This window comes from Sapajus apella, unplaced genomic scaffold (genome assembly GCF_009761245.1).
Source record: "Sapajus apella isolate SASKATOON/1434 unplaced genomic scaffold, GSC_monkey_1.0 scaffold22, whole genome shotgun sequence".
Lineage (NCBI taxonomy): Eukaryota > Metazoa > Chordata > Mammalia > Primates > Cebidae > Sapajus > Sapajus apella.
Window position 1 is genome coordinate 12,978,532 of NW_022436962.1, and position 26,711 is coordinate 13,005,242.

At 41.2% G+C, this 26,711-nt stretch overlaps 2 protein-coding genes and 1 pseudogene across 2 annotated transcripts in view; 2 read left to right on the forward strand and 1 right to left on the reverse strand.

Annotated features, from left to right (window-relative positions):
* Positions 1–13,848, forward strand: part of HSD11B1 (hydroxysteroid 11-beta dehydrogenase 1) — a 33,133-nt gene extending 19,285 nt beyond the window's left edge. The window contains exons 5-6 of the mRNA XM_032289112.1: positions 11,159–11,302; positions 13,222–13,848. Of these exons, the coding sequence (XP_032145003.1) occupies positions 11,159–11,302; positions 13,222–13,436 (359 nt within the window). The 3' untranslated portion in view covers positions 13,437–13,848. The remainder of the gene's footprint in view (positions 1–11,158; positions 11,303–13,221) is intronic.
* The window catches only part of CUNH1orf74 (chromosome unknown C1orf74 homolog), a 139,254-nt gene that overhangs the window by 74,612 nt on the left and 37,931 nt on the right, over positions 1–26,711 (reverse strand). The gene's annotated exons all lie outside the window — the stretch shown is intronic.
* On the forward strand, positions 23,524–25,241 carry LOC116559076 (annotated as a pseudogene).

The window sequence follows — 26,711 nt, forward strand, 5'->3', positions numbered from 1 at the left end:
GAGATCTGCAATGGCTTTGCCCATAGCCATGGCCTCTCTGATTGAGTCAGGCCCCAGTCCTCCTTGTTGCTCATCAAACTCCTTGGGACAAGCTCTCTGAGAGGTCTTTTTGAAGTCACTCTCACAAAGATTGACATGAGGAAAATCCCCCACCCTTTCTTTTTTGAAGATCAATGAGACATTGCTAACTTCTTCTCCCTAACTCCCATCCTCTCTGGCCTCCCAGTGCCAGCCCCTTTGTTTCCTTGGGATGTTTGTTTGTGTTGCCATGTCTCCTGTAAGAGCACAGGTGGTCTGGAACCTCCCTTCAGAACATGGAACCCTTGCCATTTACTGTGGTGTTCTCAGCCTTTGGACCTCAGCTGAAACGAAAGCAGAAAAAGTCAAATGTTAACATCCTGTTACATGTTGTTTACTACACTTTGACCAGAGCTTTTGACTCACAGAACCCTTTTTAAAAAATAAAAAACTGGATTTTTAGAGGGATTTTGCCCTTTTCAGCTTTCTGAGACTTCTAAATATATTTTATAGAGAGCAGAACGTAGGGGTTACCTCACACAAACTAATTAGCATTATGTGGAAAAATGTTTAAGAACAGACTTGTGAATAGAAATAGACTTTAATTAAATGTACCAAGGTTATTTGGGAATGGTGAGAACCTGGAAGATTTTTCTCTCTTCTCATCATTTCTTTTCTGCTTTTTAAAAAAATATATGTTCCACATTCCAACTTTCCTTTAGTGAGCCTAGACTGGCTCACAATCCTTATCTACAACTCCAAAATCCAAAGAGCAATGGGGAAAAAAATGGAAACAGTAATACATCTCCAAAAACTAAGGATTTTCTTTTCATAATTTAATGTACAAAATGAATTTAACCTGAACTGAAGTGAGGCTATGTAAAGCCTTTCTTTATCTCAGTATGAACTTTTGAATGTTTTAGTACAGAAATAATAACATGTTCTCTTATAGGCTGCCTCCTCCAACCTTACTGGAGATGTGACATAATATCTATGATATGCCCATACCATCACCTAAAAATCTAAAAATAAATTAAAATTCCATAATACATCTGCCTGTAAGAGTTTTGGATGAGTGTTTATAAGTCTGTACTTTTGAAAAAGAAAAAATACAATCAACTTCGCTATTATTTTTCTTGTCTGACTAGCTTCTCCCTGCCTGTCTAACTCCTGCCTCTAATCTTTGTACAAACCATTCTTCCACCTCCCTGGCCCTTTATGTACTTCCTTTCATCAAGCAAAATTTACAACCTACCTCCTCCAGGTGGAGTTTCCTGATAGTCCAAAATCTTTCTTCACCTAAATATCCAGTTTAGATTTCAAATACATGTTTTCCTGCATCATACTAGTTTGGGTTTTAAAGAAACTTAATAATTCATAATTCAGTGACTGCTCACCCAGCTGCCATTGTGGGGCTTTCGCCTCTTCCAAAGACCTCTCCTGATTTCTCCCAGGAGTTCCTAGATGATGTTCAACAAGCTTATGCCACCATGCCTTTCCTGTCCCCACACTCATTCTCAAAACCCACTGTGAATATGATTTATGGATAAAGCCACTCTTTTCTACTGAACTCTTTAGCACAGTCCTCTACTCCAGAAACAGACTAGAAGAATAGGGGGCAGAGCTCAAATTCTGCAGATTAATGGCCCTTATTTGCACATGGTCCTTATGTGCCTTGAATTTGAGAATTACTGGCTTAAACAATTACAGATCAATGGCAGGTCACAAAATCTGAGAGATGTCAACAACAGCTACAGCCTTATGTAATTATGTTACAGTGTACCTCATGCATAGTCTTCATAATAAAAGCTAATTATTTTTCAATAGCCTTTGTCCAACCTTGTATGCTTACATAATATTTCATTTTGTTCACCATTTAAAAACATTTTTTAGGCTGGGCACGGTGGCTTATGCCTGTAATCCCAGTACTTTGGGAGGCCAAGGAAGGAGGATCACTTGATGCCAGGAATTTTAGATACAGCTGTGCAACATAGTGAGACATCGTGTCTACAAAAAATAAAAAATAAATTAGCCACGCATGGTGGCATGCATCTTTAATCCAGCAACTCAGGAGGCTGGGGCAGGAGGATGAGTTTGATCTCACCACTGCACTCTAGCACTTTGGCCTGGGTGGGTGACAGAGTGAGACCCTATTTCTAATAAAAAAAAAAAAAAACCCACATACTTTTTTAAACCATGCATGCATCCATGTCATGAAATTTTGAGATAGTCTTCTCACATGTCTGGCTCCTTCCCTACTTCTCTCCTTTCTTCTGCTTTCACTTTCTCACTTCCCTTTCTTAGCTCCTTCTCCTATAAAACCATTTAGGATTCTTCTTTGTAGCTTAAGCATAACCTAAGGCATAATTAAGGATAGGAAATGTGAGTATATTCTATTTGAGTGGTATAAAAATAACTACTATAGGAATTCAGACTATGGCTTTGCAGAATATATTTCTTCTGCATCTCTGTTGCCACCTGGACAAACATATTAAATGTCACAGTCAATATCTTTATTGTCACTAGGGGTGTGTAGTGGACTGAATGGTGGTCCCCCTAAAAAGATATGTCCATCTAGATCCTGTGAATGTGACCTTAAGTGAACACGCAGAAAGCCCTTACGGATATAACTAAGATCTCAAGATGAAATCATTCCATATTATCTGAGGGGGCCTAAATCCAATGACAAGTGACCTTGTAAGAGGAGTAAAAGACACAGACAGAAGAGAAGAAAGTGAATATGGAAGCGGAGACTGGAGTTGCCAGCACAACTCAGCTCCAACTGCCAACAGACAGGAGAAGCTAGACGAGGCAAAAGGATTCCCTGCTACAGCTTTTGGAGGGAGCATGCCAGTGCTGATAACTTGGTTTTGGACTTTTGGATTCCAGTACTGTGAGAGAACATATTTCTGTAGTCTTATGCTACCAAGTTTGTGGTAATTTGTTATGGTAGCCCTGGGAAATGAATACAAAGGGACTAGGAGTGACCAGCCCTGTCTATTTATGGGTATCCTCATCTGTCAGCTTAGAAGTGAAAATAATACTGCTATTCACAAACTTTGCCTATTTTGGACGCAACTATCAAAACAGAGAGAATCCTCACCAACGCAGGAAGAACTGGATTTAACACATGGCTCCTGGAAAACACTCATATAAAGAACAGTGGCTTCTGTAGAGGAAGTACTACCTAGTAGTGTTCAAGAGTGTGGGCTACTGGAGTCAAATTTGAATCCTGGTTTGAATCCTGCTTCTCCCACTCATTAACCTTGATACTTTGAGCATTTATCCTTTAGACTCTAGACTGGCACATAAGAGCTTAATAAATGTTAGCTCCTATTTAGCTCAATTTCAGAGATTATTGTGTTTGCTCCATATGCCTGCTTATTTTTGCAGAATACTAGTCTTCATTTACTTCTCCCTCTCCATTGGCTGAAAATGGCTACCCCATTCCCAACCATGAATGACCTTTTCATTCAAAATCCTACAGCAGCAATCAGAATCTTTTGGTCACTTATTTCAATTTCTTGAAAGAGAGACTATGATGAATGTTCAAGCCAGTATGCACATTCGTGATAATTAGGCCAACCTTCCAGGGCTAGAAAGATAAAGTCTCTTTGAAAGGGATGAAGACAGGAAAGCCATGGCAAGCATTTCTAGTACATTGCAGCTTTTCACATTTTATATATTCAAACCTATTGATGTCTTCCTTCATAGTATACGCCTCCAATTTCATGCTTTAAAAAGAGTCTCTTACTTTGAGATTAGAAATTCACCCATAGCTTATTTTAGGTTTTTACTTTCCACATAAAATTTGAATTTATTTATCAGAATGGCACCTTGCTTTTCTCCAAGTAAGCAGCTATTTGTCCCAACACGATTTTTTGAATTGCTCATACTTTGCTCACAATTTGAATACTAATACTGCTAACAATAATAGCATTTTCTGAATGCTTTCTATGTGCCAGAGTTTGTGCTAAGTATATTACTTGGGTTATTTCAGCTTGGTTATATTATTAACCACATATTACAGCTAAGAATTGGCATACTTGGGATTCACACCTGAGTCATCTGACTCTAGAGTTCATACTTTTAACTATTATGCTATTCTTATAAGTAATGTGGATCTATTTTTGTCTCAAATAATAAGGAAAATTATTGACATAACTAGAAGTCCAGATGTAGGGCGGGCTTCACAATTGACTTGGCTGAAGCTCAATGTCCCCGTGATTCTCTTGGCTCTGCTCTCTTCTATGTGTGGCTTCATCCTCAGGCTGACAATGAGATAGCTGCAGCAATTCCAGCCCCCATATCAATGCACAAAATTGTGTCAGAAGGAGAAGAGGATTGCTACTCTCAGAAATTCTTCCAGAAAAGCAGGAACTCTTTGAGACACTCCAACAAAATGTTCTTCAAGTCCATTGGTCTAAAATGAGCCATATGGCCATTCCTGTATCAATCATGAGTAAAAAGGGTGGGATTAAATAGATTATATAAGCTCACACCTACAGTTAGGAATGATGTCAGCTGTCTTTTGGTACATGGGCTACATAGAAGTGAGGAGAACTATCAATAAGAAGTAAGTTCAGCTCTCAGATGCAGAAAACCTAAAATAATAGTGGATTCAATAAGTTAAAATTTAGGCCAGGCACAGTGGCTCATGCCTGTAATCCCAACACTTTGGGAGGCTGAGGAAGGTGGATCACTTGAGGTCAAGAGTTCAAGGCCAGCCTGGCCAACATGGCGAAATCCCGTTTCTACTAAAAATACAAAAATTAGCTAGGTTTGGTGGCTCAGGCCTGTAATCCCAGCTACTTGGGATGTTGAGGCAGGAGAATCACTTGAACCTGGGAGGCAGAAGTTGTAGTGAGCTGAGATTACACCATTGCACTTCAGCCTGAGCAGCAGAAGACTCCATCTCAAAATAAAACCAAATATGTTAGAATTTAAATCAAGTCTGAAGTTAGGCAGTATGGCAGCTGGTCACCCAGGTTCCTTTCTTCTATCTAAACTACCTAAATGATTTTCCATCCTTAACACATGGCTTCTATTTCATTGTCCAAGAGAGCTCTGAAGCCACAGCCATGACATCCACCTTCAGACACCAAGAAGGACAAAGGAGTGGGAAGGAAGAGACAGACTTCTCCTTTTACGGATGTGTCCCAACCTTGAAACCAAAACTAAAGATGCATCAAAAAAGAGAAAAACACAGGCCAATATCTCTGATGAACACAGATGCAAAAATCCCCAACAAAATACTAGCAAACAGAACTCAACAACATTTTAAAGGATCATTCAGCATGATCAAGTGGGATTCACCTCTAAGATGCAAGGATGGTTTAACGTAAGCAAATCAATAAATGTGATACATCACATCAACAGAATCAAAGATAAAAAACTATATGATCATTTCAATAGATGATGAAAAAGCATTTGGTAAAATGCAACATCCCTTCATGATAAAAAACCCTACAAACTGGGTATAGAAGGGACATACCTCAACATGATAAAGGCCACATATGACAAATCTATAGCTAATATCTTACTGAACAGGGAAAAATTGAAAGCCTTTCCACCAAGATTTGGAATAATAATGCCAACTTTCACCACTTTTATTCGACGTAGTACTGGAAGTTCTAGCCAGAGCAATTACACAAGTGAAAGAAATAAAGGGCATCCAAGTTGGAAAGAAAGAAGTGAAATTATCATTTTTTGCAGATGACATAATCTTATATTTAAAAAAACCTAAAGACTCCACCAAAAAACTCTTACAACTGATAAATTAATTCAGTAAAGTGTCCAGATACAAAATCAACATATAAAAATCATTTATATGTTGCATTTCTATACAACATATAAATGCTATCAAGTAGCTTTTCTACACACTAACAGTGATCAATCTAAAAAATAAAATAAGAAAGTAATCCCATTTACAATAGCTCCCCAAAAATAAAATACTTAGGAATAACCTTAATCAAATACGTTAAAGATCTTTACAAGGAAAACTATAAAACACTGATTAAAAAAAAACTGAAGAAGACACAAAAAATGGAAAGATATCCCATGCTGATGAACCAGATGAATTAATATTGTTAAAATAACCCTGCTATCAAAAGCAATATACAGATTTAATGCAATTCCTATTGAAATAGCAGTGACATTTTTCACAGAAATAGAAAAAACAATCCCCAAATTAGTAGGGAACCAAAAGAGACCCCAAATAGCCAAAGCAATCCTGAGCAAAAAGAACAAAGCTGGAAGTAATACATTACCTGACTTCAAAATATATTTCAGGCTGTAGTAACCAAAACAGCATTAACCCTGGCATAAAAACAGAAACATAGAACAGTGGAACAGAATAGAGAACTCAGAAATAAATCCACTAACTTACAGCCAACTCATTTTCAATAGAGGCACCAAGAATATACACTGGGGAAAGGACAGTCTCTTTAATAAATGGTGCTGGGAAAACTTGGTATCCATATGCAAAGTAATGAAACTAGATTCCCATCTCTTACACTGTATACAAAAATCAACTCAAAATGGATTAAAGACTTAAATGTAAGACCTAAAATGATAAAACTACAAGAAGAAAACATTGGGAAAATGCTACAGGACATTGGTCTGGGCAAAAACTTTTTGAGTAAGACCTCAAAGGCATAGGCAACAAAAGCAAAAATAGACAAATGGCATTATATCAAGCTAAAGAAATTTCAGCACAGCAAAAGAAACAATTAACCAAATGAAGACACAACCCACAGAATGGCAGAAAATATTTGCAAATTATCAATTTGATAAGAGATTTATAATCAGAATGTGTAAGGAAGTCCAACTCAATAGCAAAAAAAAAAAAAAAGCTGATTTAAAAATAGGTAAAAGACATCAATAGATATGTCTCAAAATAAGACATACAAATGGCCAACAGGTGCATGAAAACATACTCAACATCACTAGTCATCAGGAAAATACAAATCAAAACTGCAATGAGATATCATCTTACCCCAGTTAGAATGTCTATTATCAAAAAGATAAAAAATAAGAAATGCATGCAAGGATGCAGAAAAAAAGAAGTGCCCATTCACTACTGGTGAAAATAAAGTAGTATAGCCATTATGAAAAACATAGAGGATCTTCAGAAAACTAAACAGAACAGTATTATATAACCCGGCAATCCCACAGCTGGGTTGATATCCAAAAAAACAAAAAAAAAGGAAATCAGTGTATCAAAGAGATATCTGTACTCTCATGTTTTTTTGCAGCACTATTCATATTAGCCAAGATATGGAATCAGTCTAAGTGTTTATTAATGAATAAATAAAGAAAATGTGGTATACAGATACATGAAATATTGTTCAGCCATAAAAAGAATAAAACCCTGTCATTTGCAGCAACACGAATGGGACTGGAGATCATTTTACTAACTAGAATAAGCCAGGCATAGAAAGACAAATACTGCATGTTATCACTCATATGTGGGAGCTAAAAAAAAAGCAGAACTCATGCGGGTGGAGAGTAGAACGGTGGCTCCCAGAGGCTGGGAAGGGAAGAAAGTGTGGGATGAAGTTGGTCAATGTTTACAAAAATAGATAGAAGGAATAGGTCCCAGTATTTGATAGTACAGTAGGGAAATTATAGTTAACAGTAACGTATATTTCAAAAGGGCTAAAAGAGAAGAATTGTAATGTTCCTAACACAAAGAAAAAAAAGTTTGAGGTGTTGGATAGCCCAATTACTCTGACTTGATCATTATGCAGTGTATACATGTATCAAAATATCACATATATACCCAAATATGTACAACTATGATATATCAATTTACAAAAAAAAACAACATGTCCCAGAAGTTACATGATACACTTCTGCTTACATCCCATTGGATAGAACTGAGTCACCTGACAACACCTGGCTGAGGGAAGTTGTGAAATGTGGACTTTATTCTAGATAACTATGAGCCTAGCTACAAATCAGGGGTTCTACTACTAAGGAAAAAGGGCAGATGATGTACTGAGAGAACACTAACAATCTCTGCATCAGGTAGAAACAGGAACTCAATTGGAATTCTGGCAGAGAGTTAGAAAAGAGAACTAGGCCAGGTACAGTGGCTCACGCCTGTAATCCTAGCACTTTGGGAGGCCGAGGCAGGCAGATCATGAGATCAGGAGTTTGAGACCAGCATGGCCAACGTAGCGAACCCCATCTCCACTAAAGATACAAAAATTAGCTGGGCATAGTGGCATGTGCCTGTGGTCCCAGCTACTCGGGAGGCTGAGGCAGGAGAATCACTTGAGCCCGGGAGGAGTGGAGGTTGCAGTGAGCTGGGATTGCGCCACTGCACTCCAGCTTGGGCAACAGAGTGAGACTTCATCTCAAAAAAAAAAAAACAAATGACAGAGAGAGAGAGAGAGAACTAAATGCTGACTAGGTAGTAAGAATGTGTCCTGCTGCTCTGTTTGATTTATTGAACTAGTCAGTTACCCTGATGGCATCAGATACTGGGGGTGAATACCCTGTGTCGCACACTCATTCCTGGAACTTGGCTCTGGAATCATTCCAACTCAGAACTCATAACTGGGGATGGGGTTGCAGTGGTTCCCTAAAGAGAGGCTTGTACTTTTTTACTTGTAAGAGCTCTTTGTTTACTGAGGATTGAGAATAAGTTTTTGTCTAATATGTTGCAAATGGTTCTGGTTTCTCATTTGCACTCTACCTTTATACTGATATTATCATAGTGGCATGCTATTGTTTTGACATATAGAAATTTTACATCTGAGAAAATATTCTTTGCCTTTACATTTTTTTAACTTTTCTGTTAGAATGGTCTTTTCTACCCAAGGACCTAATAAATATTTACCTATGTTAATTATCTTATTTTACTAACTGAATTATTTTTGTGTCAGTGAGAAGTTGCATTCTGCTGTTCATGTGCTAAAAACCTGACAGCAGCTTAAGGAAGAGAGATTCCTTTTTCTCAGCTAATAGTTTAAGGCTGGTGTGGTGGACTTATGATAACTTCAAGAATCTAAGGTCATTCACATTTCTGTTCCACTATAATTAACATTAGCTTTTCCTAAAGTTCACAAACTGACTGCTACAATTCTAGCCATCACATCTGAGGTTCATTAGGAGGAAAGGAGAAGGGCAAAATATAAAAGTTGCATGCCACCTGAATCCATCTAGTTTATGAGGAAGTCAGTATCTTTCCTAGAAACCTCATCTGTTATATTTCTCACTGGCCAGAACGACTGCATCGCATGGCCAATTCAGGCAAGAAAATCTCAGAAAGATGAGTATTTTAGTATGATTACATTGCTGTCCTGAAATAATATGACTCCAGTATTAAAGAAGGAGGAATGGATATTGGGTAGATAACACTGTTTATTATCATTTTCCACCTAGACTATTTTTTCCTATATGATATTTAAAAAGTTAATTTTTTCCAATTAGTTAATCGCCTTTCTCAGCATCTTTATTAAATAAGCCATCCTTTCTTCAATGATTTGACATACAACATATTATATTTTAAACATAGAAATTCCAATTCTGATAACTTCAGAGTGGCACCTGAAAGACCATCCTTCTCCAGATGACAGCTATAAACTTTTGACAAAATATCGACAACAACCATTGAAAGCAGTGGAGATTAAGTAAGAGCAGACAGCAAATGGAGGGTTATTGACACTTGGAAGGAAATAACAGTAGGCGAGTTTCCCAATTTTATAGCTTTATGCCTAAGGGCAGCCCCAGTCAGTGTCTGAGATAGAAACTTGCCATCTTGCCAACATGAATAGCTAGAAGGAAGAGGTTGGGGTTACCATAATAGCTGGAATGTAAAGGGGCATACACTGGAAAGGAGAGTCACAGTGGAGAAACACTGAATCCTATACATAAGCTCTGTCCAAATCTCTAGTTGTTCTCTGAACCATGCATGAGCAATGCAGAAACCAAGCATCCAATTTAATATTCAAATAACTGAACAGATATTTCAGCCGATACTTACTACAAAAGACAGCTTCACCCAAGTTAACTGCCTACTTAAAAAAGAAAATCACCACTCTTTGGAGGAATGTGACAGAATCCAGGCACTGTACAATGTATCATTCACAATATCCAGGATACAATACAAAATTAACACCCATACAAGAATAATAAGTATAACCCATACTTAGGAGGAAAGGCAATCAATGAAGACAAATCTTAAAATGATCCAGACTCTAGAATTAGCAGACACAGATTTTAATGCAGTTGCTATAACAATGCTCAGTAAAGAGTGGAGGGTCTCAGGTCACCTCTACTCTCCCCTCCTGAAAAGGGTATTAATAATAGTTTATCCTATTAGGCAGATGTCCACATATCCTCCAAAAAACTTGAGTCAGAATTAAGCAGTCTGGTGAGCGTTTTTTTAAAAAGTGGTTTTGGGTAGAAAAGCAAAGACAAGATTTTGTTTTGTTTTGTTTTCTTGAGACAGAGTCTCACTCTGTCACCCAGGCTGCAGTGCAGTGGCATGATCTCAGCTCACAGCAATCTCTGCCTCCCAGGCTCAAGCGATTCTCCTGCCTCAGCCTCCCAAATTGCTGGGACTATAGGCATGTACCCAGCTAATTTTTGTATTTTTAGTAGAGACAGGGTTTCACCATGTTGGCCAGGCTGGTCTTGAACTCCTGACCTGAAGTGATCTGCCCACCTCAGCCTCCCAAAGTGCTGGGATTATAGGCATGAGCCACCAAGCCCAACCAAGACAGGGGTATTTAAATCCCTTTTGTGAAGAAAGTAAAGCATACCCTTTCCATTGTCAACAGGTCACTGAGTTGGCAGAGAGCACTTGTCAAACCCTCGGATCCCCAGCACTTGGGTCAGAGGTGGAAGAGTTAACAGCTGTGGAATTACATGGCTCTTTTATAGCCCAGACTGTTTATCACCCTTACTAAAACCCTAACCAGTCCCTCTTCACTGAAGGCTGTCCTGCATCCCAACCCCACCCCATGCCTTCAATACCTTAATATTCTTCTTTTCAGAATTCAGTACAGCAGGATAATTTCCTTAGGGAATCTATAGAAACTAAGACTGCCTACTACAGATAAAGATCAGCTCTCTCAGAAGCCGAAACAGTCCACCTATTAACCCATTTCTTTAATCTATCATTTAGGAAAAGTGGCTTATCCAATGATTTCTGCCTATTCTGCAAGCAAGTTTGCTTTGGATGGGTTCTTCTCCTCCATCAGAAAGGAATATTTAATGTCCGAGGTCAATGTGTCAATTACTCTCTGTGTTCTCGGCCTCATAGACACAGGTAAGGTCAAGACTTTGGAATAATGACCTGCAGATGAACTGTCTGCCTTACCATTGTGGATAAACAAGGGTGCTGAACTCCCTGACCTCATGGGCAATGCACTAAGAACCAGTGCAGAAAGCACTAGCTCTCTCATTTGATGAGCATTTCTGTTACCAGTGGAGGCTCTGGCTACTCTTTTATTTTTATTTTTATTTTTATTTTTATTTTTATTTTTATTTTGAGACAGAGTTTCACTCTTGTTACCCAGACTGGAGTGCAATAGCGCAATCTTGGCTCACTGCAACCACCGCCTCCTGGGTTCAAGCAATTCTCCTGCCTCAACCTACTCAGTAGCTGGGATTACAGGCGTGTGCCACCATGCCCAGCTAATTTTTGTATTTTTAGTAGAGACGCGGTTTCACTGTGTTGACCAGGATGGTCTCGATCTCTTGACCTCGTAATCCACCCACCTCGGCCTCCCAAAGTGCTGGGATTATAGGTGTGAGCCACCGCGCCCGGCCAGCTCTGGCTGCTCTTTACTCTCCTTTCCATTTTGATTACCAAGGTTGCTGGGCGTCACCACATTCATCACTTAACCCTTTGCTGAACACCTTATGCCCTCATGGACACTCAATGGCCATTACTTTTCTATATGAGACTTATCAAATACAAGTCTGTGTTTCTTAAGTAATAAGACACACTGGTATCATGAACTCCTTGATGTGATGTGCTGAGAAGGACACAACATCATTTTGTGAAGTTCTTGCCAAAATGCATGACCCCACTCCAATCATAAGAGAATAATGTACAAACCCAAATCAAGAAAAATTTTACGAAACATTTGGTCAGTATTCTTCAAAAGCGTCAAGGCCATGAGAGACAAGGAAAGACTGGCTGGGCGTGGTGGCTCACGCCTGTAATCCCAGCACTTTGGGAGGCCGAGGCGGGTGGATTGCTTGAGGTCAGGAGTTTGAGACCAGCCTGGCCAAAATGGTGAAACCCTGTCTCTGAAAAAAAGAAAAAAAAAAAGGAAAGACTGAAGAATTGTCACAGATTGAAGGAAGAAATTACTACCAAGTGGAATCCTGGATAAGATCCAGGAACATAAAAAGAACATTAGTGAAAAAATTAAGGTCTATAGTTTAATTAATAATATTGTATCAGTTCCATTATTGTACCTGTCCTAAATCACTGCGCGATGGTTATGTGTGATGTTGCAGCTAGGGGCAGCGTATGTGAAACATAAGGGGGAACTGTGTACAATTTTTACAACTTTTCTGTAAGTCCAAATGCAAGTTTATCTAAAATATGTGGCAGATACTATAAGAACATGCTCTTTGAAGAGTAATTGAGTAGTAGTTAGAGAATTAGAGAGAGAGACACTGAGGCCCAGAGGGAAACAAGAAAGGAATGGAGAAAGAGAAACTGTGCAAGAAGGACATGAAAACTTGGAAGGGGAGAGAAGTGACACTGGTTAGTGGTAACAAGGGGGCAAAACCCTGGGTTCTTGTGTATCTCTTCCTTTTACAAAACAGTAAGTCATTATCATACAGCACTCTGGTTTTGCCCACTGCCACTTCCCATTAGCTATTGAATTATGAGACTGCTACCCTCAATCTGCTCCCCCATATTACTTCTCCACCCACAACCAAAATACCCCAGAGAGAAATACAATTCAGATCTCCCAGGTAATCACCTCTAACTGCCCCCACCAGTCTCCATCCAGAAAGGCAAGGCCCCTACTAACACTAAGGCCTCTCTTTGCCCAACGGACTCTAACATACCCAGTTCCTCCATGTGCTCCCTATACAGCCTGTGAGGCTTGCAGAGCAAACCCTAACAACCCCTGATAGCTAAGCAGTTGATGTCTCCAGGCTTTCCATGACGTAGACTATCCCACTCTCAGATAACCCTACTCTTCCCTTGTAATTCTACAGACACAGCCATGAAGGCAGTTTCTGGGATAATCAATATGCAAGCAGCTCCAAAGGAGGAATGTGCCCTGGAGATCATCAAAGGGGGAGCTCTGCGCCAAGAGGAAGTATATTATGACCGCTCACTCTGGACCACTCTCCTGCTGAGAAATCCATCCAGGAAGATCCTGGAATTTCTCCATTCAACGAGTTATAGTACAGACAGAGTGATAAACTAGGAACTCCCTGAGGGCTAGACATGCCGAGGGATCTTGGGACTATTCTGTGTCATATTTATCTGAGCTCTTATCTATGAAGACATCTTCCCAGAGTGTCCCCAGAGACATGCAAATCATGGGTCACACCTGACAATGGGAAGGAATTCCTCTAACATTTGCACAATGGAAATGTAATTATAATGAATGCCATGCACCGCTACAGCCTGCAGTTATAAAATTGTTAGTAACCATAGGTATAATTACCAGGTAGTTATATTAAATTTATCTCTTATATATAATAATATGTGATGATTAATACAAAATTAATTGTAATAAAGGTCACATAAACTTTATAAATTCATAACTGGTAGCTATAACTTGACTTTATTCAGGATGGGTTCTTTAAAACCATAAACTATACAAATGAAATTTTTCAATATTCATTTCTTATTTTCTGAGTGGAAGAAATCACCCTAATCTTTGTTTGGTGGGGGATATTGTGTCTTTATCTTTTCTGAATGTTTCTGATATTCTTCACATTATTGCATATTGCTCCTCTGGGAAAGAAGACACCTTGACATAAGGCACTAGGGCAAACCCAGGAAAATGGAGGTTCCAGAAACTTGAGCCACAGACCCAATGCCCATTACGGCTCTCAAAGGACATCAAGCCTCTGTACTTTACATGTGAATTCTAAACTCTACAGTGGAAGTTTGGAGAGGGAGAGTTAGAGTTCAAATCCTGCCACTCATTTAGACATTTATTCATTCAACAAATATTTAGTAAGCACTAACTAGGCATCAGCTAACTATGATCAAATGGGAAAGAAATTATCAGCAAGATGAATGTTGGAAACGGGTTCTCAGTATCACAAATAAGTCAACACTGAGACTATGGATCGTACAGCAAGGCAAGTTTTACTTTCTGCAGAAAGGGTGCTGCTCAGTGGCCACCAGAGCACCCCTAACAAAGGGGGCAGGAACAATTATAACCTGACGCAGCCACCCTACTGATGTAGGGACTTCACATTCTACACTTGACCCGATTGGCTAACAACTTAAAACTTTCCTAAATAGGCAAGTGAAGAGAGAACAAAGAAAAGAGGAAGTTAGTTACAGGATGGTCAGGAAGTGCTACCAAATAAGGAATGGCATGGACTATGACCTAGGCTCCCCAAGGCCTGTCCAGACATGCCATGCCAGCGTAAGCTAAAGTAGCTAACCAGGTTAGAGTATGGAACTAACAGCGAACAAGGACGTTTAGCATATGGAATGGCTATTCTTTAGTGTTTAAAATGAAACTTTGAAGAAGAACTTCTCTATTTCTTACAATGAACAGCTCAGCAAAGCCCTATATTGATCAGGGCCCAAGAAGTAAGAGATGACACCCTCAAATTGGGTAATTTTAGTAGCATTTAATAAAAAGAGGGGCAAGGCATAGGGAAATCACAAGAGATTGTGGTATCTCAGCGTTAGCTGCAGCTGTTTCCGCCCTAAGGCCCACAGGGACAAGAGGAAAGACCTGTTACCAAAAGCCCAAGATGGAAAGACCTGTATGGAGAGTACCACATGGCAGGAGCTGTGACGTCCAGTTAAGAATGCAGCCAGCCCACCAGGGATTGTGAAGGGGGTATCTAGGGGAACAAACACCCCAGCCTCACACTCTTCCCTCCCTCTGATCTCTGGCCAGTGTTTCTCATTAGCTGAACAGAGGGGCAAGGGAGCAAATAAATATAGACCATACAGGTCAGCTTCCCCATGTACAGAGCAGATGGAAAAGGATACAAGGTGCTCTGGAAAAATGAATGTAGTATATCCATCAGGGACCCCAATACTCCTAAACATACAGCTTCTATGGTTAGTAATGCTGGGACATGAGACGTGTGCCTGAAAGTGCAGGAAAATTTTCTTTTCCCACCTCTGAATCTAAATGGCTGGGCAACAGAACAAATTGGAATCTATTCAGCCTGCCAGCCACACAGACAAAGGGCTGGATCTGAGCATGCTAATATGGCTGCACTTTTCTTAGAGGTCCTTCCAAGGCTATGCTCAGTGCAAGGGGGCAGGAGAGACCTGACTGCATCCATGTGCAAAAATGAAACAAAACAAAAAGGGCCAAAAAAATGTAGTCTAGTTTCTGACCTGAAATGCACCATACCTGCAATGTGGCCTAATGAATGTCTTGGTTTCTGATCAATCAGGTTAACACTCTCAGTCTCTTGTAGAAATGAGACTCCTTCATAGTGAGATGAAGTGCAGTAATTCCTTTACTCAAGGGTAGAGATAATATTAAAGCTGAGTTAGAATTTGCTTGGGGAGAGGTTAAACCTCTTTCTAAATGAGATTTTCTTCAGAATCCAAAGGGGAAGATCTCAAAAAGTAGGTCTGAGAACTGAAAGCATCTACACCCACATAGTTTATTATCTTCACTAACATGATGTTAACATTCCATTCTCTGTATCATCATGACTTTACTATTCCAAGGAACTCTTGCCCGCAAAAATAAATGTCGTAAACCCATTTAAAAGTGCTAAACTTTTCAATAGATAGCATCAAATGACTGCTACTCTTAAAGACTGCTTGGAACTCTTAGTTCCAAACCCCGGCTTCACTGTGCTCACCAATCTCCAACTATGGCCTCACAACCCTTATCCAATTCAAATAAAGTCACCATGCTGAAGCCTCACCTTAACCTAAATTTCAAAGCCCCATAAACACCCTGACTTTACCCTGTCCACTCTCAGAATCTATTACGAGTCCATCAAGGCTGCAGCTTTGCCTTACCAACAGGTGTTTTGGTGGTCTTTTTTAGGGAGCCAGCATTCAACAAGTCCTTCCTAAGAAGTCCTCTCAAGGGTCCTCATCCAGTTCCTAACCTGGCTCCTCTTCCACTTAAATATCTGTACCCCTCTCTCAGGAGTGCCAGGGGTTCCAGTAGCTGGTTCCAATTTCAGTGGTACCAGCAATACAATGGCCCTTGTCTTTGGACTATCTCCACTTAAAAGAACCTAGCCTCCTAGCTCACTTTATCATGAGCTCAGAAATACACATCCAAGGATGTCCATTTTCACATCCTATGTGGAAGCCAGATGTGCATCACTCACTCCTCACTCACATTAACACAAAAATTCAGCAACTCTTGGTAGATTCCTAAAGAAATTCTATTCTCACTAAAAGTATAAGTAAACAAGGTAGCATTTGCAATATGCAAGGTAGCATATCTCAGAGGGGAGAAGGACGACTAAGTTTAGATTAATTCAGTGTGCATCATTTTTTGTTGTTGAGACAGGGTCTTGCTCTGTCACCCAAGCTGGAGTACAGTGGTATGATCATGGCTCCACCACAGCCTTAAACTCCTGGGCTCAAGCAACCCTCTGGTCTCAGCCTCCCAAGAAGCTGGGACTACAGGCATGTGCCATCATTCCCCGCTGATTTTTAAAAAATTATTTTAGTAGAGACGAGACCTTGTTACGTTGCCCATGTTGGTCTCAAACTCCTGAGTCAAACAATCTTTCCACTTCAATCTCCCAAAGTTCTGAGGTTACGGGCATGAATCACTGTGCCCGGCCTGGTGTGCACCATTTAACTCAAAAGATCCCCTTTGGCCATGTTGCCTTCAAAGTACTTCCTCTGGGTTTCCCCTCTTATGTGACTTTGACCCCTAGAGAATACAGCCTCCCACCTCCTCCTTCTCCCTGATATTTATCATGCATAGTTGATTCTGACTGTAGTTTGAAGCTATCCAGCAATATCTTTTTTTTTTTTTTAATTTTACTTTAGGTTCTGGAGTACATGTGCAGGTCATGCAGAGTTGTTGCATAGGTGCATACATAACCAGGTGGTTTGCTGCCTCTATGCCCCCTTTGACTATATCCGGCATTTCTCCCCATGTTATCCCTCCCCACCCCTTGCTGTCCCTCCCTTAGCCCCACTGCCAACTGCCCCCAGTGTGTGATGATCCTCTCCCTGAGTCCATGTGTTCTCATTGTTCAACACCCACCTATAAGTAAGAACATGTGGTATTTCGTTTTCTGTTCCTGTGTCAGTTCCAGCAATATCTTTTTTAACAAAAATAGTCTCTTCCCACCAAGAAATTCTTGTACTAATTGTTAGGAAAATAAAACCTTTACCAAATATTACATCTGTAGTAGCCAAGACAATTGAAAACAACCTTAATGTCTACTCATAGGGAAACGTTTCAATTATAGGGCATTAATATTATGAAATCACCGTGTCATGGGAACAAGGGATCAAGTTGATTTATATATAAATACATGGAAGGAATTTCAAGGTATACTATTACGTGTGTAAACCAAGTTGCTTACAAACATGCATAATATAATTCCATTTATGTTAATAAGTTATACAAACACACATACATATATGTATACACACACAGGCACTCAGGGAAAGAGAAAGTGTGGATTCCATGTGAATGGACTGGGGAAGCTAACTAGCAATGTTCTAAGACCTGAGAAAATTAGGAACAACTTTCTTCCAAGGAATAGATCTGTGATTCTCAAACTGGCAGTGTTGTGAGTTGAACTGTGTCCCCGCAAAAGACATCTTAAAGCGCTAATCCCTAATATCTCAGAACATGATTTTATGTGGAAACAGATGGTTCCAGATATAATTACTTAGGTTAAGACAAGGTGGCACTGGATTCGGGTGAGCAATATGATTAGTCATTAAAAGAAAAAGGCCCCATAAAGGCAGAGACACACAGAGACACCACCTTGTGATAGCAGAGGCAGATGCAAGTGATGCAGCTGCAGGTCAAAGAACCCCAAGGCTTGAAAACCCCCATTGGAAGGCAAGACGAGGCAAGGAAGCATTCTCCCCTACAGGCTACAGTAGAAGTGTGGCCCTGCCAATAATTTGATTTCAGTTTTCTAGCCTCCAGAACTGTGGATCAATAAATTTCTATTGTTTTCCACTGCATTTGTGGTACTTTCTTTGGCAGCCCTAAGAACCTAATCCCTGTATCCCTAATACAGGGATATGTACCTCTTGCCTTGCTTCTCGTGGTGGCCCAAGATAATGATGTTATCATAATGTCATGATTATGATGTTTTCATAATCTTGGACCACCAAGGGGAGCTTGCAAGGGGTACATATCCCTTGACTCAGAATTTCACTTCTAGGAATCTTGACATATAAATGTGACCTAATTAAAACAGAATCAAGTCATACTTCCATCAAAACTTATAATTATCCCATTTCATTCTGAGTAAAGGCAAAGTCCTTACAGAGACCTATAAATCTTACATGATCTGGGTCCTCGCTGGCTCTGAGGCTGCATCTCCTGCTCTTCTCCCCCTTGCTCAAGCACTCCAAGAGGCCTCACTTGGCCTCCTACCTATTCCAGACCATGCCAATATGCCAAATACGCTTCCACTTCTCCACACCACACTGCCAGCTGCCTTACTTCCTTCAGATTCATTCAAAAAAGTTGCCTTTTCATGAGCTAAGGACATGAATAAACAATTCTCAAAAGAAGATATACAAATGGCCAACAAATGTGAAAAATGCTCAGGATTGGCTGGGCACAGTGGCTCAAGCCTGTAATCCCAGCACGCTGGGAGGCAGAATCAGGTGGATCACCTGAGGTCAGGAGTTTGTCACCAGCTTGGCAAACATGGTAAAACCCCATCTCTACCAAAAAGACAAAAATCAGCAAGGCATGGTGGCACATCCCTGTAATCCCAGCTACTCAGTGGGCTGAGGGAGGACAATCTCTTAAACCTGGGAGGCGCAGGTTGCAGTGAACTGAGTTCGTGCCACTGCACTCCAGCCTGGCTGATGGAGCAAAACTCTGTGTCAAAAAAATAAATAAAGAAAAAGAAAAAGAAAAAATGTTCAACATCTCTAATGATCAGGGAAATGCAAATCAAACCACAATGTGATATCACGTTACTCCTGTAAGAATGGCCATAATCAAAAAATCGAAAAATAATAGATGTTGGTATGGATGCAGGGAACAGGGAACACTTCCACACCACTGGTAGGAATGTAAGCTGGTGCAACCACTATGGAAAACAGTCTGGAGATTCCTTAACGAACTAAAAGTAGAACTACCATTTGAGCCAGCAATTCCACTACTGGGTATCTACCCAGAGGAAACTAAGTTATTATACAAAAATGATAGTTGCACATGCATGTTTATAGCAACACAGCTCACAATCGCACAAATGTGGAACCAACCCAAATGCCCATCAGTCAACCAGTGGATAAAGAAACTGTGGTATATATACACAACGAAATACTACTCATCCTCCAAAAGGAATGAATTAATGGCATTCACAGCAACCTGGTTGAGATTGGAGACTATTACTCTAAATGAAGTAAATCAGGAATGGAAAACTAAATACCATATGTTCGCTCATAAGTGGGAGCTAAGCTATGAGGATGTGAAGGCATTAGAATGACACAATGGACTTTGGGGACTCAAGGGACAGGGTGAGAAGGAGGTAAGGGGTAAAAGACTACAAAAATTGGGTGCAATGTATACTGCTCAGCTGATTGGGTGCACCAAAATCTCACAAATCAGCACTAAAGAACTTACTCATGTAACCAAACACCACCTGTTCCCCAATAAACTATGGAAATAATAAAAAAAAAAAATTTAAGTTGCCTTTTCAATGAAGCATTCCTTAGCCACCCTAAATAAAATTTCAAACCTACCCTGAAATGTTATTTTTATTTTGTTTTTTGAGGCAGGGTCTCACTCTGTTGCCCAGGCTGGAGTGCCATGGTGCAATCACAGCTCACTATAACCTCCACCTCCTAAGCTCAAGCAATCTTCCCACCTCAGCCTCCAGAGACATGGGACCACAGGCATGTGCCATCATACCCGACTAATTTTTGTATTTTTTTCCATGTTGCCCAGATTGGTCTCAAACTCCTAAAGTCAAGCAATCTACCTGCCTCAGCTTCCCAAAATGCTGGGATTACAGGCGTGAGCCACCATGCCCACCCTACCCTGAAATATTATGTCTGTCTTCCTGGCTTTTTTTTCTCCTTATTACTATTATCTATATTGTTGCTCATTTATCTTTTTTATCTGTCCTTGCCCCAGTTACTATGGTGACATAACAAATCATCCCAAAACTCAGTGGCTTAAAACATAAAACGACATTCGCTTCACTCCCAAATCTGTAGTCTGAGCAAGGCCCAGCAGGGTTAGTTAATTTCTGCTCCACTCGGCAAGATTGGGTGGCTCAAAGATCAGGGGCTAGAATCACCTAAAAGCGTGATTGTGCCTACCCTGGGAAGACATGAACAGCTGGACCCTACAAGAAGTAGGGCACCTTAGGTGCCTGGCACTTTCGGCACCTGGAGCAAGGAGGGCATAGTGGAAGTCTCTCTCTCCACATGGTCAGTTGGAGTGGCAGCTTCAGGCTTGCTAGACTGCTTGGAGGACCTGAGATCTCCAAAGGCAAGTGTCCCAAGAGAAAGAGCCCGGCAGAAGCTATATTGCTTTTTAGAACTAACCATATACTTCTGGTCAAAGCAGTTTTGAAGACGCACCTCATTTCAAGGAAAGGGAATACGGACCCCACCTGTTGATGGAGGAGTGTCATTGTCATATTGTAAGAAGATCGTGTGGGCTGGATGGGCTACAGATTGCTGTGGCCATCTTTAGAAAGTACCATCTGCACCACAGACCCCTGCTATAATGTTGGTTTCATGAGGGCAGGAGTTTTGTCTGTTTAGTTCAGTGTGCCCCCAGCACCTAGGGGCGCGCCTGGCATGTACGTGTGAGCCACATAAGATCACAGGGTATCTAGATGCAACTGACAAACTGCTCTGCCAGACCCAGAGTCGGGAGCTTCTGAGGGTGACATAAGCACAGCAAGAAGCCAGGTTTGCAAGAGCCAAGGCCCTGCAGATTGTCAAGAGGACATGAGTGGGAGGGCTGATCAGGAGGTGAGGGAATGAGTGTGGAGACAGAAACACGGTCAGATGACAAATTGATAGCCAAAGTCAAGTTAAAATTAGTTTCTGGCTTTAGTCTGAACGTTTAAGAGTTCTCTTTTGAACTAAAATATTCTGGAAAAAAAAAGGAAAAAATATAAAAATAAAAATAAAGAGTTTTCCTTAGGCCCTAAGATACCATAGGTTTCTGCCTGTGTTCAGAATAAAGCAGCCTTTCTCTGATTCTGCTAACTTAGGGCTTATTCACTCCTTCATGGCATAGGGGAGCAGGTGATATGAAAACGAATAGCCAGTATCTATGAGTTAATATTAAACTAAACCTTTGGTCTTTTCCAGGGCTGTGCTGGTAACTGATTAACAACTAACTCTTCAGAAAAAGAAGAAACAAAGCCCTAATTTGCTGATTTGTAGCATTTGCCTGTATCTATGGTGTAAAGACTCAATGGGGCCGACTTCGAGTCACCAACAGGACATCACTGCGTGAGGACTGGGAGGAAAGACGGGCACCCCCGGCTCTCTCAGCCTGTTCCTGGCTCCAGCACATCCTCTTGACTTTCACTTTCCACATTCCTGACAGAATTCGTTACTCATAAGGAGACAGTTCACTCTCTCCTCCTCCAGGACTTGAAATCAGACTCTGATAACATGAGTCAAATTGGCTTTTTTTTTTCTGTCAGTAAGCATGGCCAAGCTGACTAGCAGCAAGAAGACATCTCCATTCTATAATACCACGCCCAGGCAAGGAGATGCAACAAGGCCTCCTGAACACATGGGATGCTCACATTTCCATTCTAAGGGCATCAGCATCCTGCATGAAGTCAACAGCCTCCACCGGTGTCAGGAAGCCCTGCAGTCATGACTTTCAAGTTTGTTAGCACCGCATCCCCCTTGGAGTGACAGAAAACCCAACTGTCTGACAGTGGCTGAATCAGGCAGAGATTTATTTTCCTCTCCTAACAAAAAGTCTGGGTGGAGCTGACCACGGCCTGCAGGGACCTGGGCTCTTTCCTTTCCACTCAGCTCTCCATGCTCCTCCTTGTTGCTGGGTGGTCACAAGACAGAGGCTCCACCCTCAGCATCCCTCAGTGTTTCCAGCAAGAGGAGGAAGGTGAAGGGTAGAGGATGCACACCAGCTGACTCTGACCCCTGATAATGAGCACACTGGGAAGCCCCATCCAAAGACCGCAGCTTACATCTCATGAACCACAGCCATGGCATGTGGCCACTCTTCCCTTCAGGGGGGCCTGAGAAATGGAGCTTTTAACTGGACACATGGCTATGCCAAACAAAACTGTGGTTCTATTTGGCAACCAATAGTGTTTGTCGTAAGTTTAAATCACCAGAGAAGCAGGGAGAGCTGAAGGACACAGGTCCTAAGATGTCAGCCTCCTAACCATGCTGACAGCATCCATTCACACTGACCATTTGCAACGTCTTGCTTTGGCACAGCTCTGCCCATGCTGGAGGAAATCCTAGGCCTCTCCCATCTGCACATTTCCCTTTGAGGAATTGTGATCCCTTTCTTCAGTAAAGAATGTCATGAAAAGTCCTAGATATCAATAGGAGGGAGCCCAGAGGAGGTGACCTCAGAGGAGGAGCATTCATTGCACAGGGGACAGACGTTCCTGCCGCTTTCCCAGAGATCTCCTTCTCAAGGACAGTTAAGTCCCCCTCACTACCAAGTCCCTCTCCAGAGCTTCTGTGCTACCGTCCTCCACATTGACAGAGCCTTTCTCCTCGGCTGGACCATTCTGGCCCAGCATGTGAGACCCACCCCAGAGCACAGTCCACAGAAAACTTCAAAGGATTGGATCAAAGACTCTCTAGGGCAGCGTTCTCCAAAGCTTTTGATCACAGACTTCATTATTAAAACATGATTACACTTGGGGAACTCAAAAGACCCCCAAGATGGAAGAAAAATGATTAAGCGTGTGTGCTTCTAACAGATAGTTACTATTTATTTAATATATGCATATAATATTTGCTAACATAAAACATATGCAGAAATTGAAATCTTGAAAGGACAAGCAAAAAATAAATAGAGAGATGTGGCTGGCAGAGGTGTAGTGTGGGCACACACAGCTGCCCCATGTGAGGCTTATGGTAGATGAGGCCCTGGTAGATGGGCCATGGGCGCAGTAGATGAGGCCTGAAGCCTGTCTGGCCAGGCCATGCTGCTGGAGGTGCAGGGCACGCCTGTTCATGGTGTTAGGGCTGGCACACCAAGTGCACTGCAGACATTCACCAACTGCCCCCTGGTGTCCCTGACATGGCCGTGGGGCTGTTTGCCTTCCCCTTTGCCATCACCATCAGCCTGAGTTCTGCACTGCCTTCCACAGCTGCCTCTTCCTCACCTGCTTCATGATTGTGCTCACACAGAGCTCCATCTTCAGCCTCCTGGCCGTGGCCATCAACAGGTACCTGGCCAGCCACTGCGGTCTCAGGCATAAAAGTTTAGTCACTGGGACCGGAGCAGGAGGGGTTATTGCTGTCCTCTGGGTCCTTGCCTTTGACATTGGACTGACCCCATTCCTGGAATATAACAGTAAAGACAGTGTCTCTAACAACTGCATGGAGGCCTAGGATGGAACCACGAATGAAGGCTGCTACCTTGTGAAGTGTCTCTTTTAGAATGTGGTGCCCATGAGTTACGTGGTATATTTCAGTTTTGGGGGGTAGGTCCCGCCCCCACTGCTCATAACATGGCTGATCTCCACTGAGATCTTCACAGTGACCTGCAGGCAGCTTTAGTACATGGAGCTGATGGACCACTCAAGGACCACCCTCCAGCGGGAGCGCCACAAGGCCAAGTTGCTGGCTGTGATGGTGGGGATGTTTGGGAGATGTTTGCTCTGTGCTCGCTACCAGCATGCACCATGGACTGTCATCACTCTTTTTCAGCCAGCTCAGGCTAAAGAGATGCGCAAGTGGGCAAGGAAGATGACCATTCTCCTGTCACATGCAAATTTTTAGTTGTCAATCCCATTGTCTATGACCACTGGAACAGAGACTTCCACTATACTTTTCACAACACTATCTACAGGTATGTTCACTGCCTGACTGATGTCAAAAGCAGGAATGGGCAGGTCAGGGCACAGCCTGCTCTCAGTGTGGCCGGTGAACCAGGCTCTGGCCTCTTCGAGGAGAAGACACAAAGGTATCATAAACAATGGGATAAAACAGGACCAGCTGATTCTCATTGTGAAAGACAGCTATACCTCCCAAGCATAAGGCCTGTCTCTTTTGAGCACTCCCCTGCAGTTACCATATATCTAGTTAATGTATACCTGTTATTAGTAGGCTCCAAGGGCTGACAAATATATTTATGGTTCTATGCGGCTGCTCTTACTGTGTTGATGCTGCTGGAAGCTTGAATGGTTTCTAAAAGCATGTTTTGTTTTGTTTTAGAGTCTGCCTCCTTTATGGTAGAAAATGACACACTATTTTACTGTGAAACATTGTGAACTATTATAATGCAAATATGTTTTAACTTAGAGGTGATGAAACAATAAAAGTTGGATGTACTAAAAATGTGTATTTGTTCCTAGGAAGGCAGCCAGGAAAATTAAAAGTATAATTTTTCAATCAAGAAACTGGCCTATTAATTTGAGGAAATGATAGTCTCCTAAGTGTTCTTAAGTAGAATTATCATCACAGAACAATTTTAAGCTCCATTCTTTTCCATATACGGAAAACTACCCGAGGGGAAGAACCTGCGTGAATGAGATCCCTCTTCTACCAAATTCTCCTTTCTAGAGCCAGACAGTGAATTTCGCTTCTCTCTAGAGCTCAAGTTTGGCCAAGTTCTTGGAACCTAAAACATGAACATTTCACTAATTAAAACTATATAACTATGTGTGCATATTAGGTAAAATAAAATGTTTTGAAAATTAAATTAATAGAAATGCCAATATTTTCTGCCCATTCTAGTAGTTCTCCTGCACATCCCTTTTGGAGACCATGGCTCTAAAGTTTTATTCGAGAAAGAAGTCAGCATATGCTGTGCCTTTAACTAGTCCTTTGGGACCTGAGTTATAGGACAAGCCTTCCCTTGGCTTAAGGCAAGTTCCCATAAGTCAGATAAAGAAAAAAAAATATGGCATTATCTCACTTAAAAAAAAAAAAAGAAAGAAAAACTTGAATCTACAGAAACAGCAGAAAGGTGGTTGGGGTAGAGGGATGAGGGGGAGCTAAACGTCAAAGGATACAAAGTTTCAGTTATGTAAAATAAATGAGCCTAGAGATCCACTGTACAATACAGGGGCAGCAAAACTCCACCTTCATTCTCAGAGGGTCCTGGCTTAGCCCAGGAATGAAACTGACATAAGACAGATTAACAGAAGACAAGCAAACAAATTTATTTAATAGAAATCTTACGTGGCACAGGAGAACCTCATAAAAAAAATAATAAAGACCTGAAGAAGCAGTTGGAGTCAGTTGTAAATTCAGTGTGCTGAATTTGACAAAGAATTGCACACTGTGACATGTGATAAGGCAAGTGGCTGGGTCTGGGGCATTTAATTGGGTAGAGATGCAGCTAGGAAGTTAAGGGTTAGTTTAATGAGGTTTATTTGTACAGATTTCTCTTGGCCTCAGCTTCTCAGCCTTGATGATAAGACTGTTCCTTTTTTTTCCTAGTAGGGGGAGGATGTGTTTCCCATGAGAATGTCATTTGCTTTTAAGAAACAGCTCAAAGGTCAGAGTGATCTTCCTGCACTTGCTGTTTTTCAAGCGCCTTTAACTTAAATAGTCACTATGCCACAATGGCATATCTTTAACTCCTGAAACATCACCAGGACTACAGTTAATAGTATTGCATCATATACTGGAAATAACAGAGTAGATTTTACATATTTCTACCACAATTTAAAAAGGTAACTATGTGAGATGAATATGTTAACTTGCTTGACTGTGGCAATTATTTCACTATGTAAATGTACTGTCATGTGTGGCTTAACAGGGATAAGTCCTGAGAAATGCGTCACTGGTGATTTCATCATTGTTCCAACATTATCGAGTGTATTTACACGCACCTAGCTGGTGGAGCCTACTACACACCTAGGCCGGATGGTGTGCCTACCACTCCTAGGCTATAAACCTGTGCAGCATGTTACTGTACTGAATGCTACAGGCAATTGTAACACAGTGGTAAATATTTGTGTATCTAAACACATCAAAGCATAGAAAAGGTACAGTAAACATACAGTATGATAATCTTATAGAACAACCATCATATATGTGGTCCCCTGCTGACCAAAACATCATGTTATGTATGATAGTATATCAAAAAAATCAATTATTTAAAAACGGAAAAGTACCAGATGGACACTGGCTGAGTTGAGGAGGTTTTCTGGGAAGG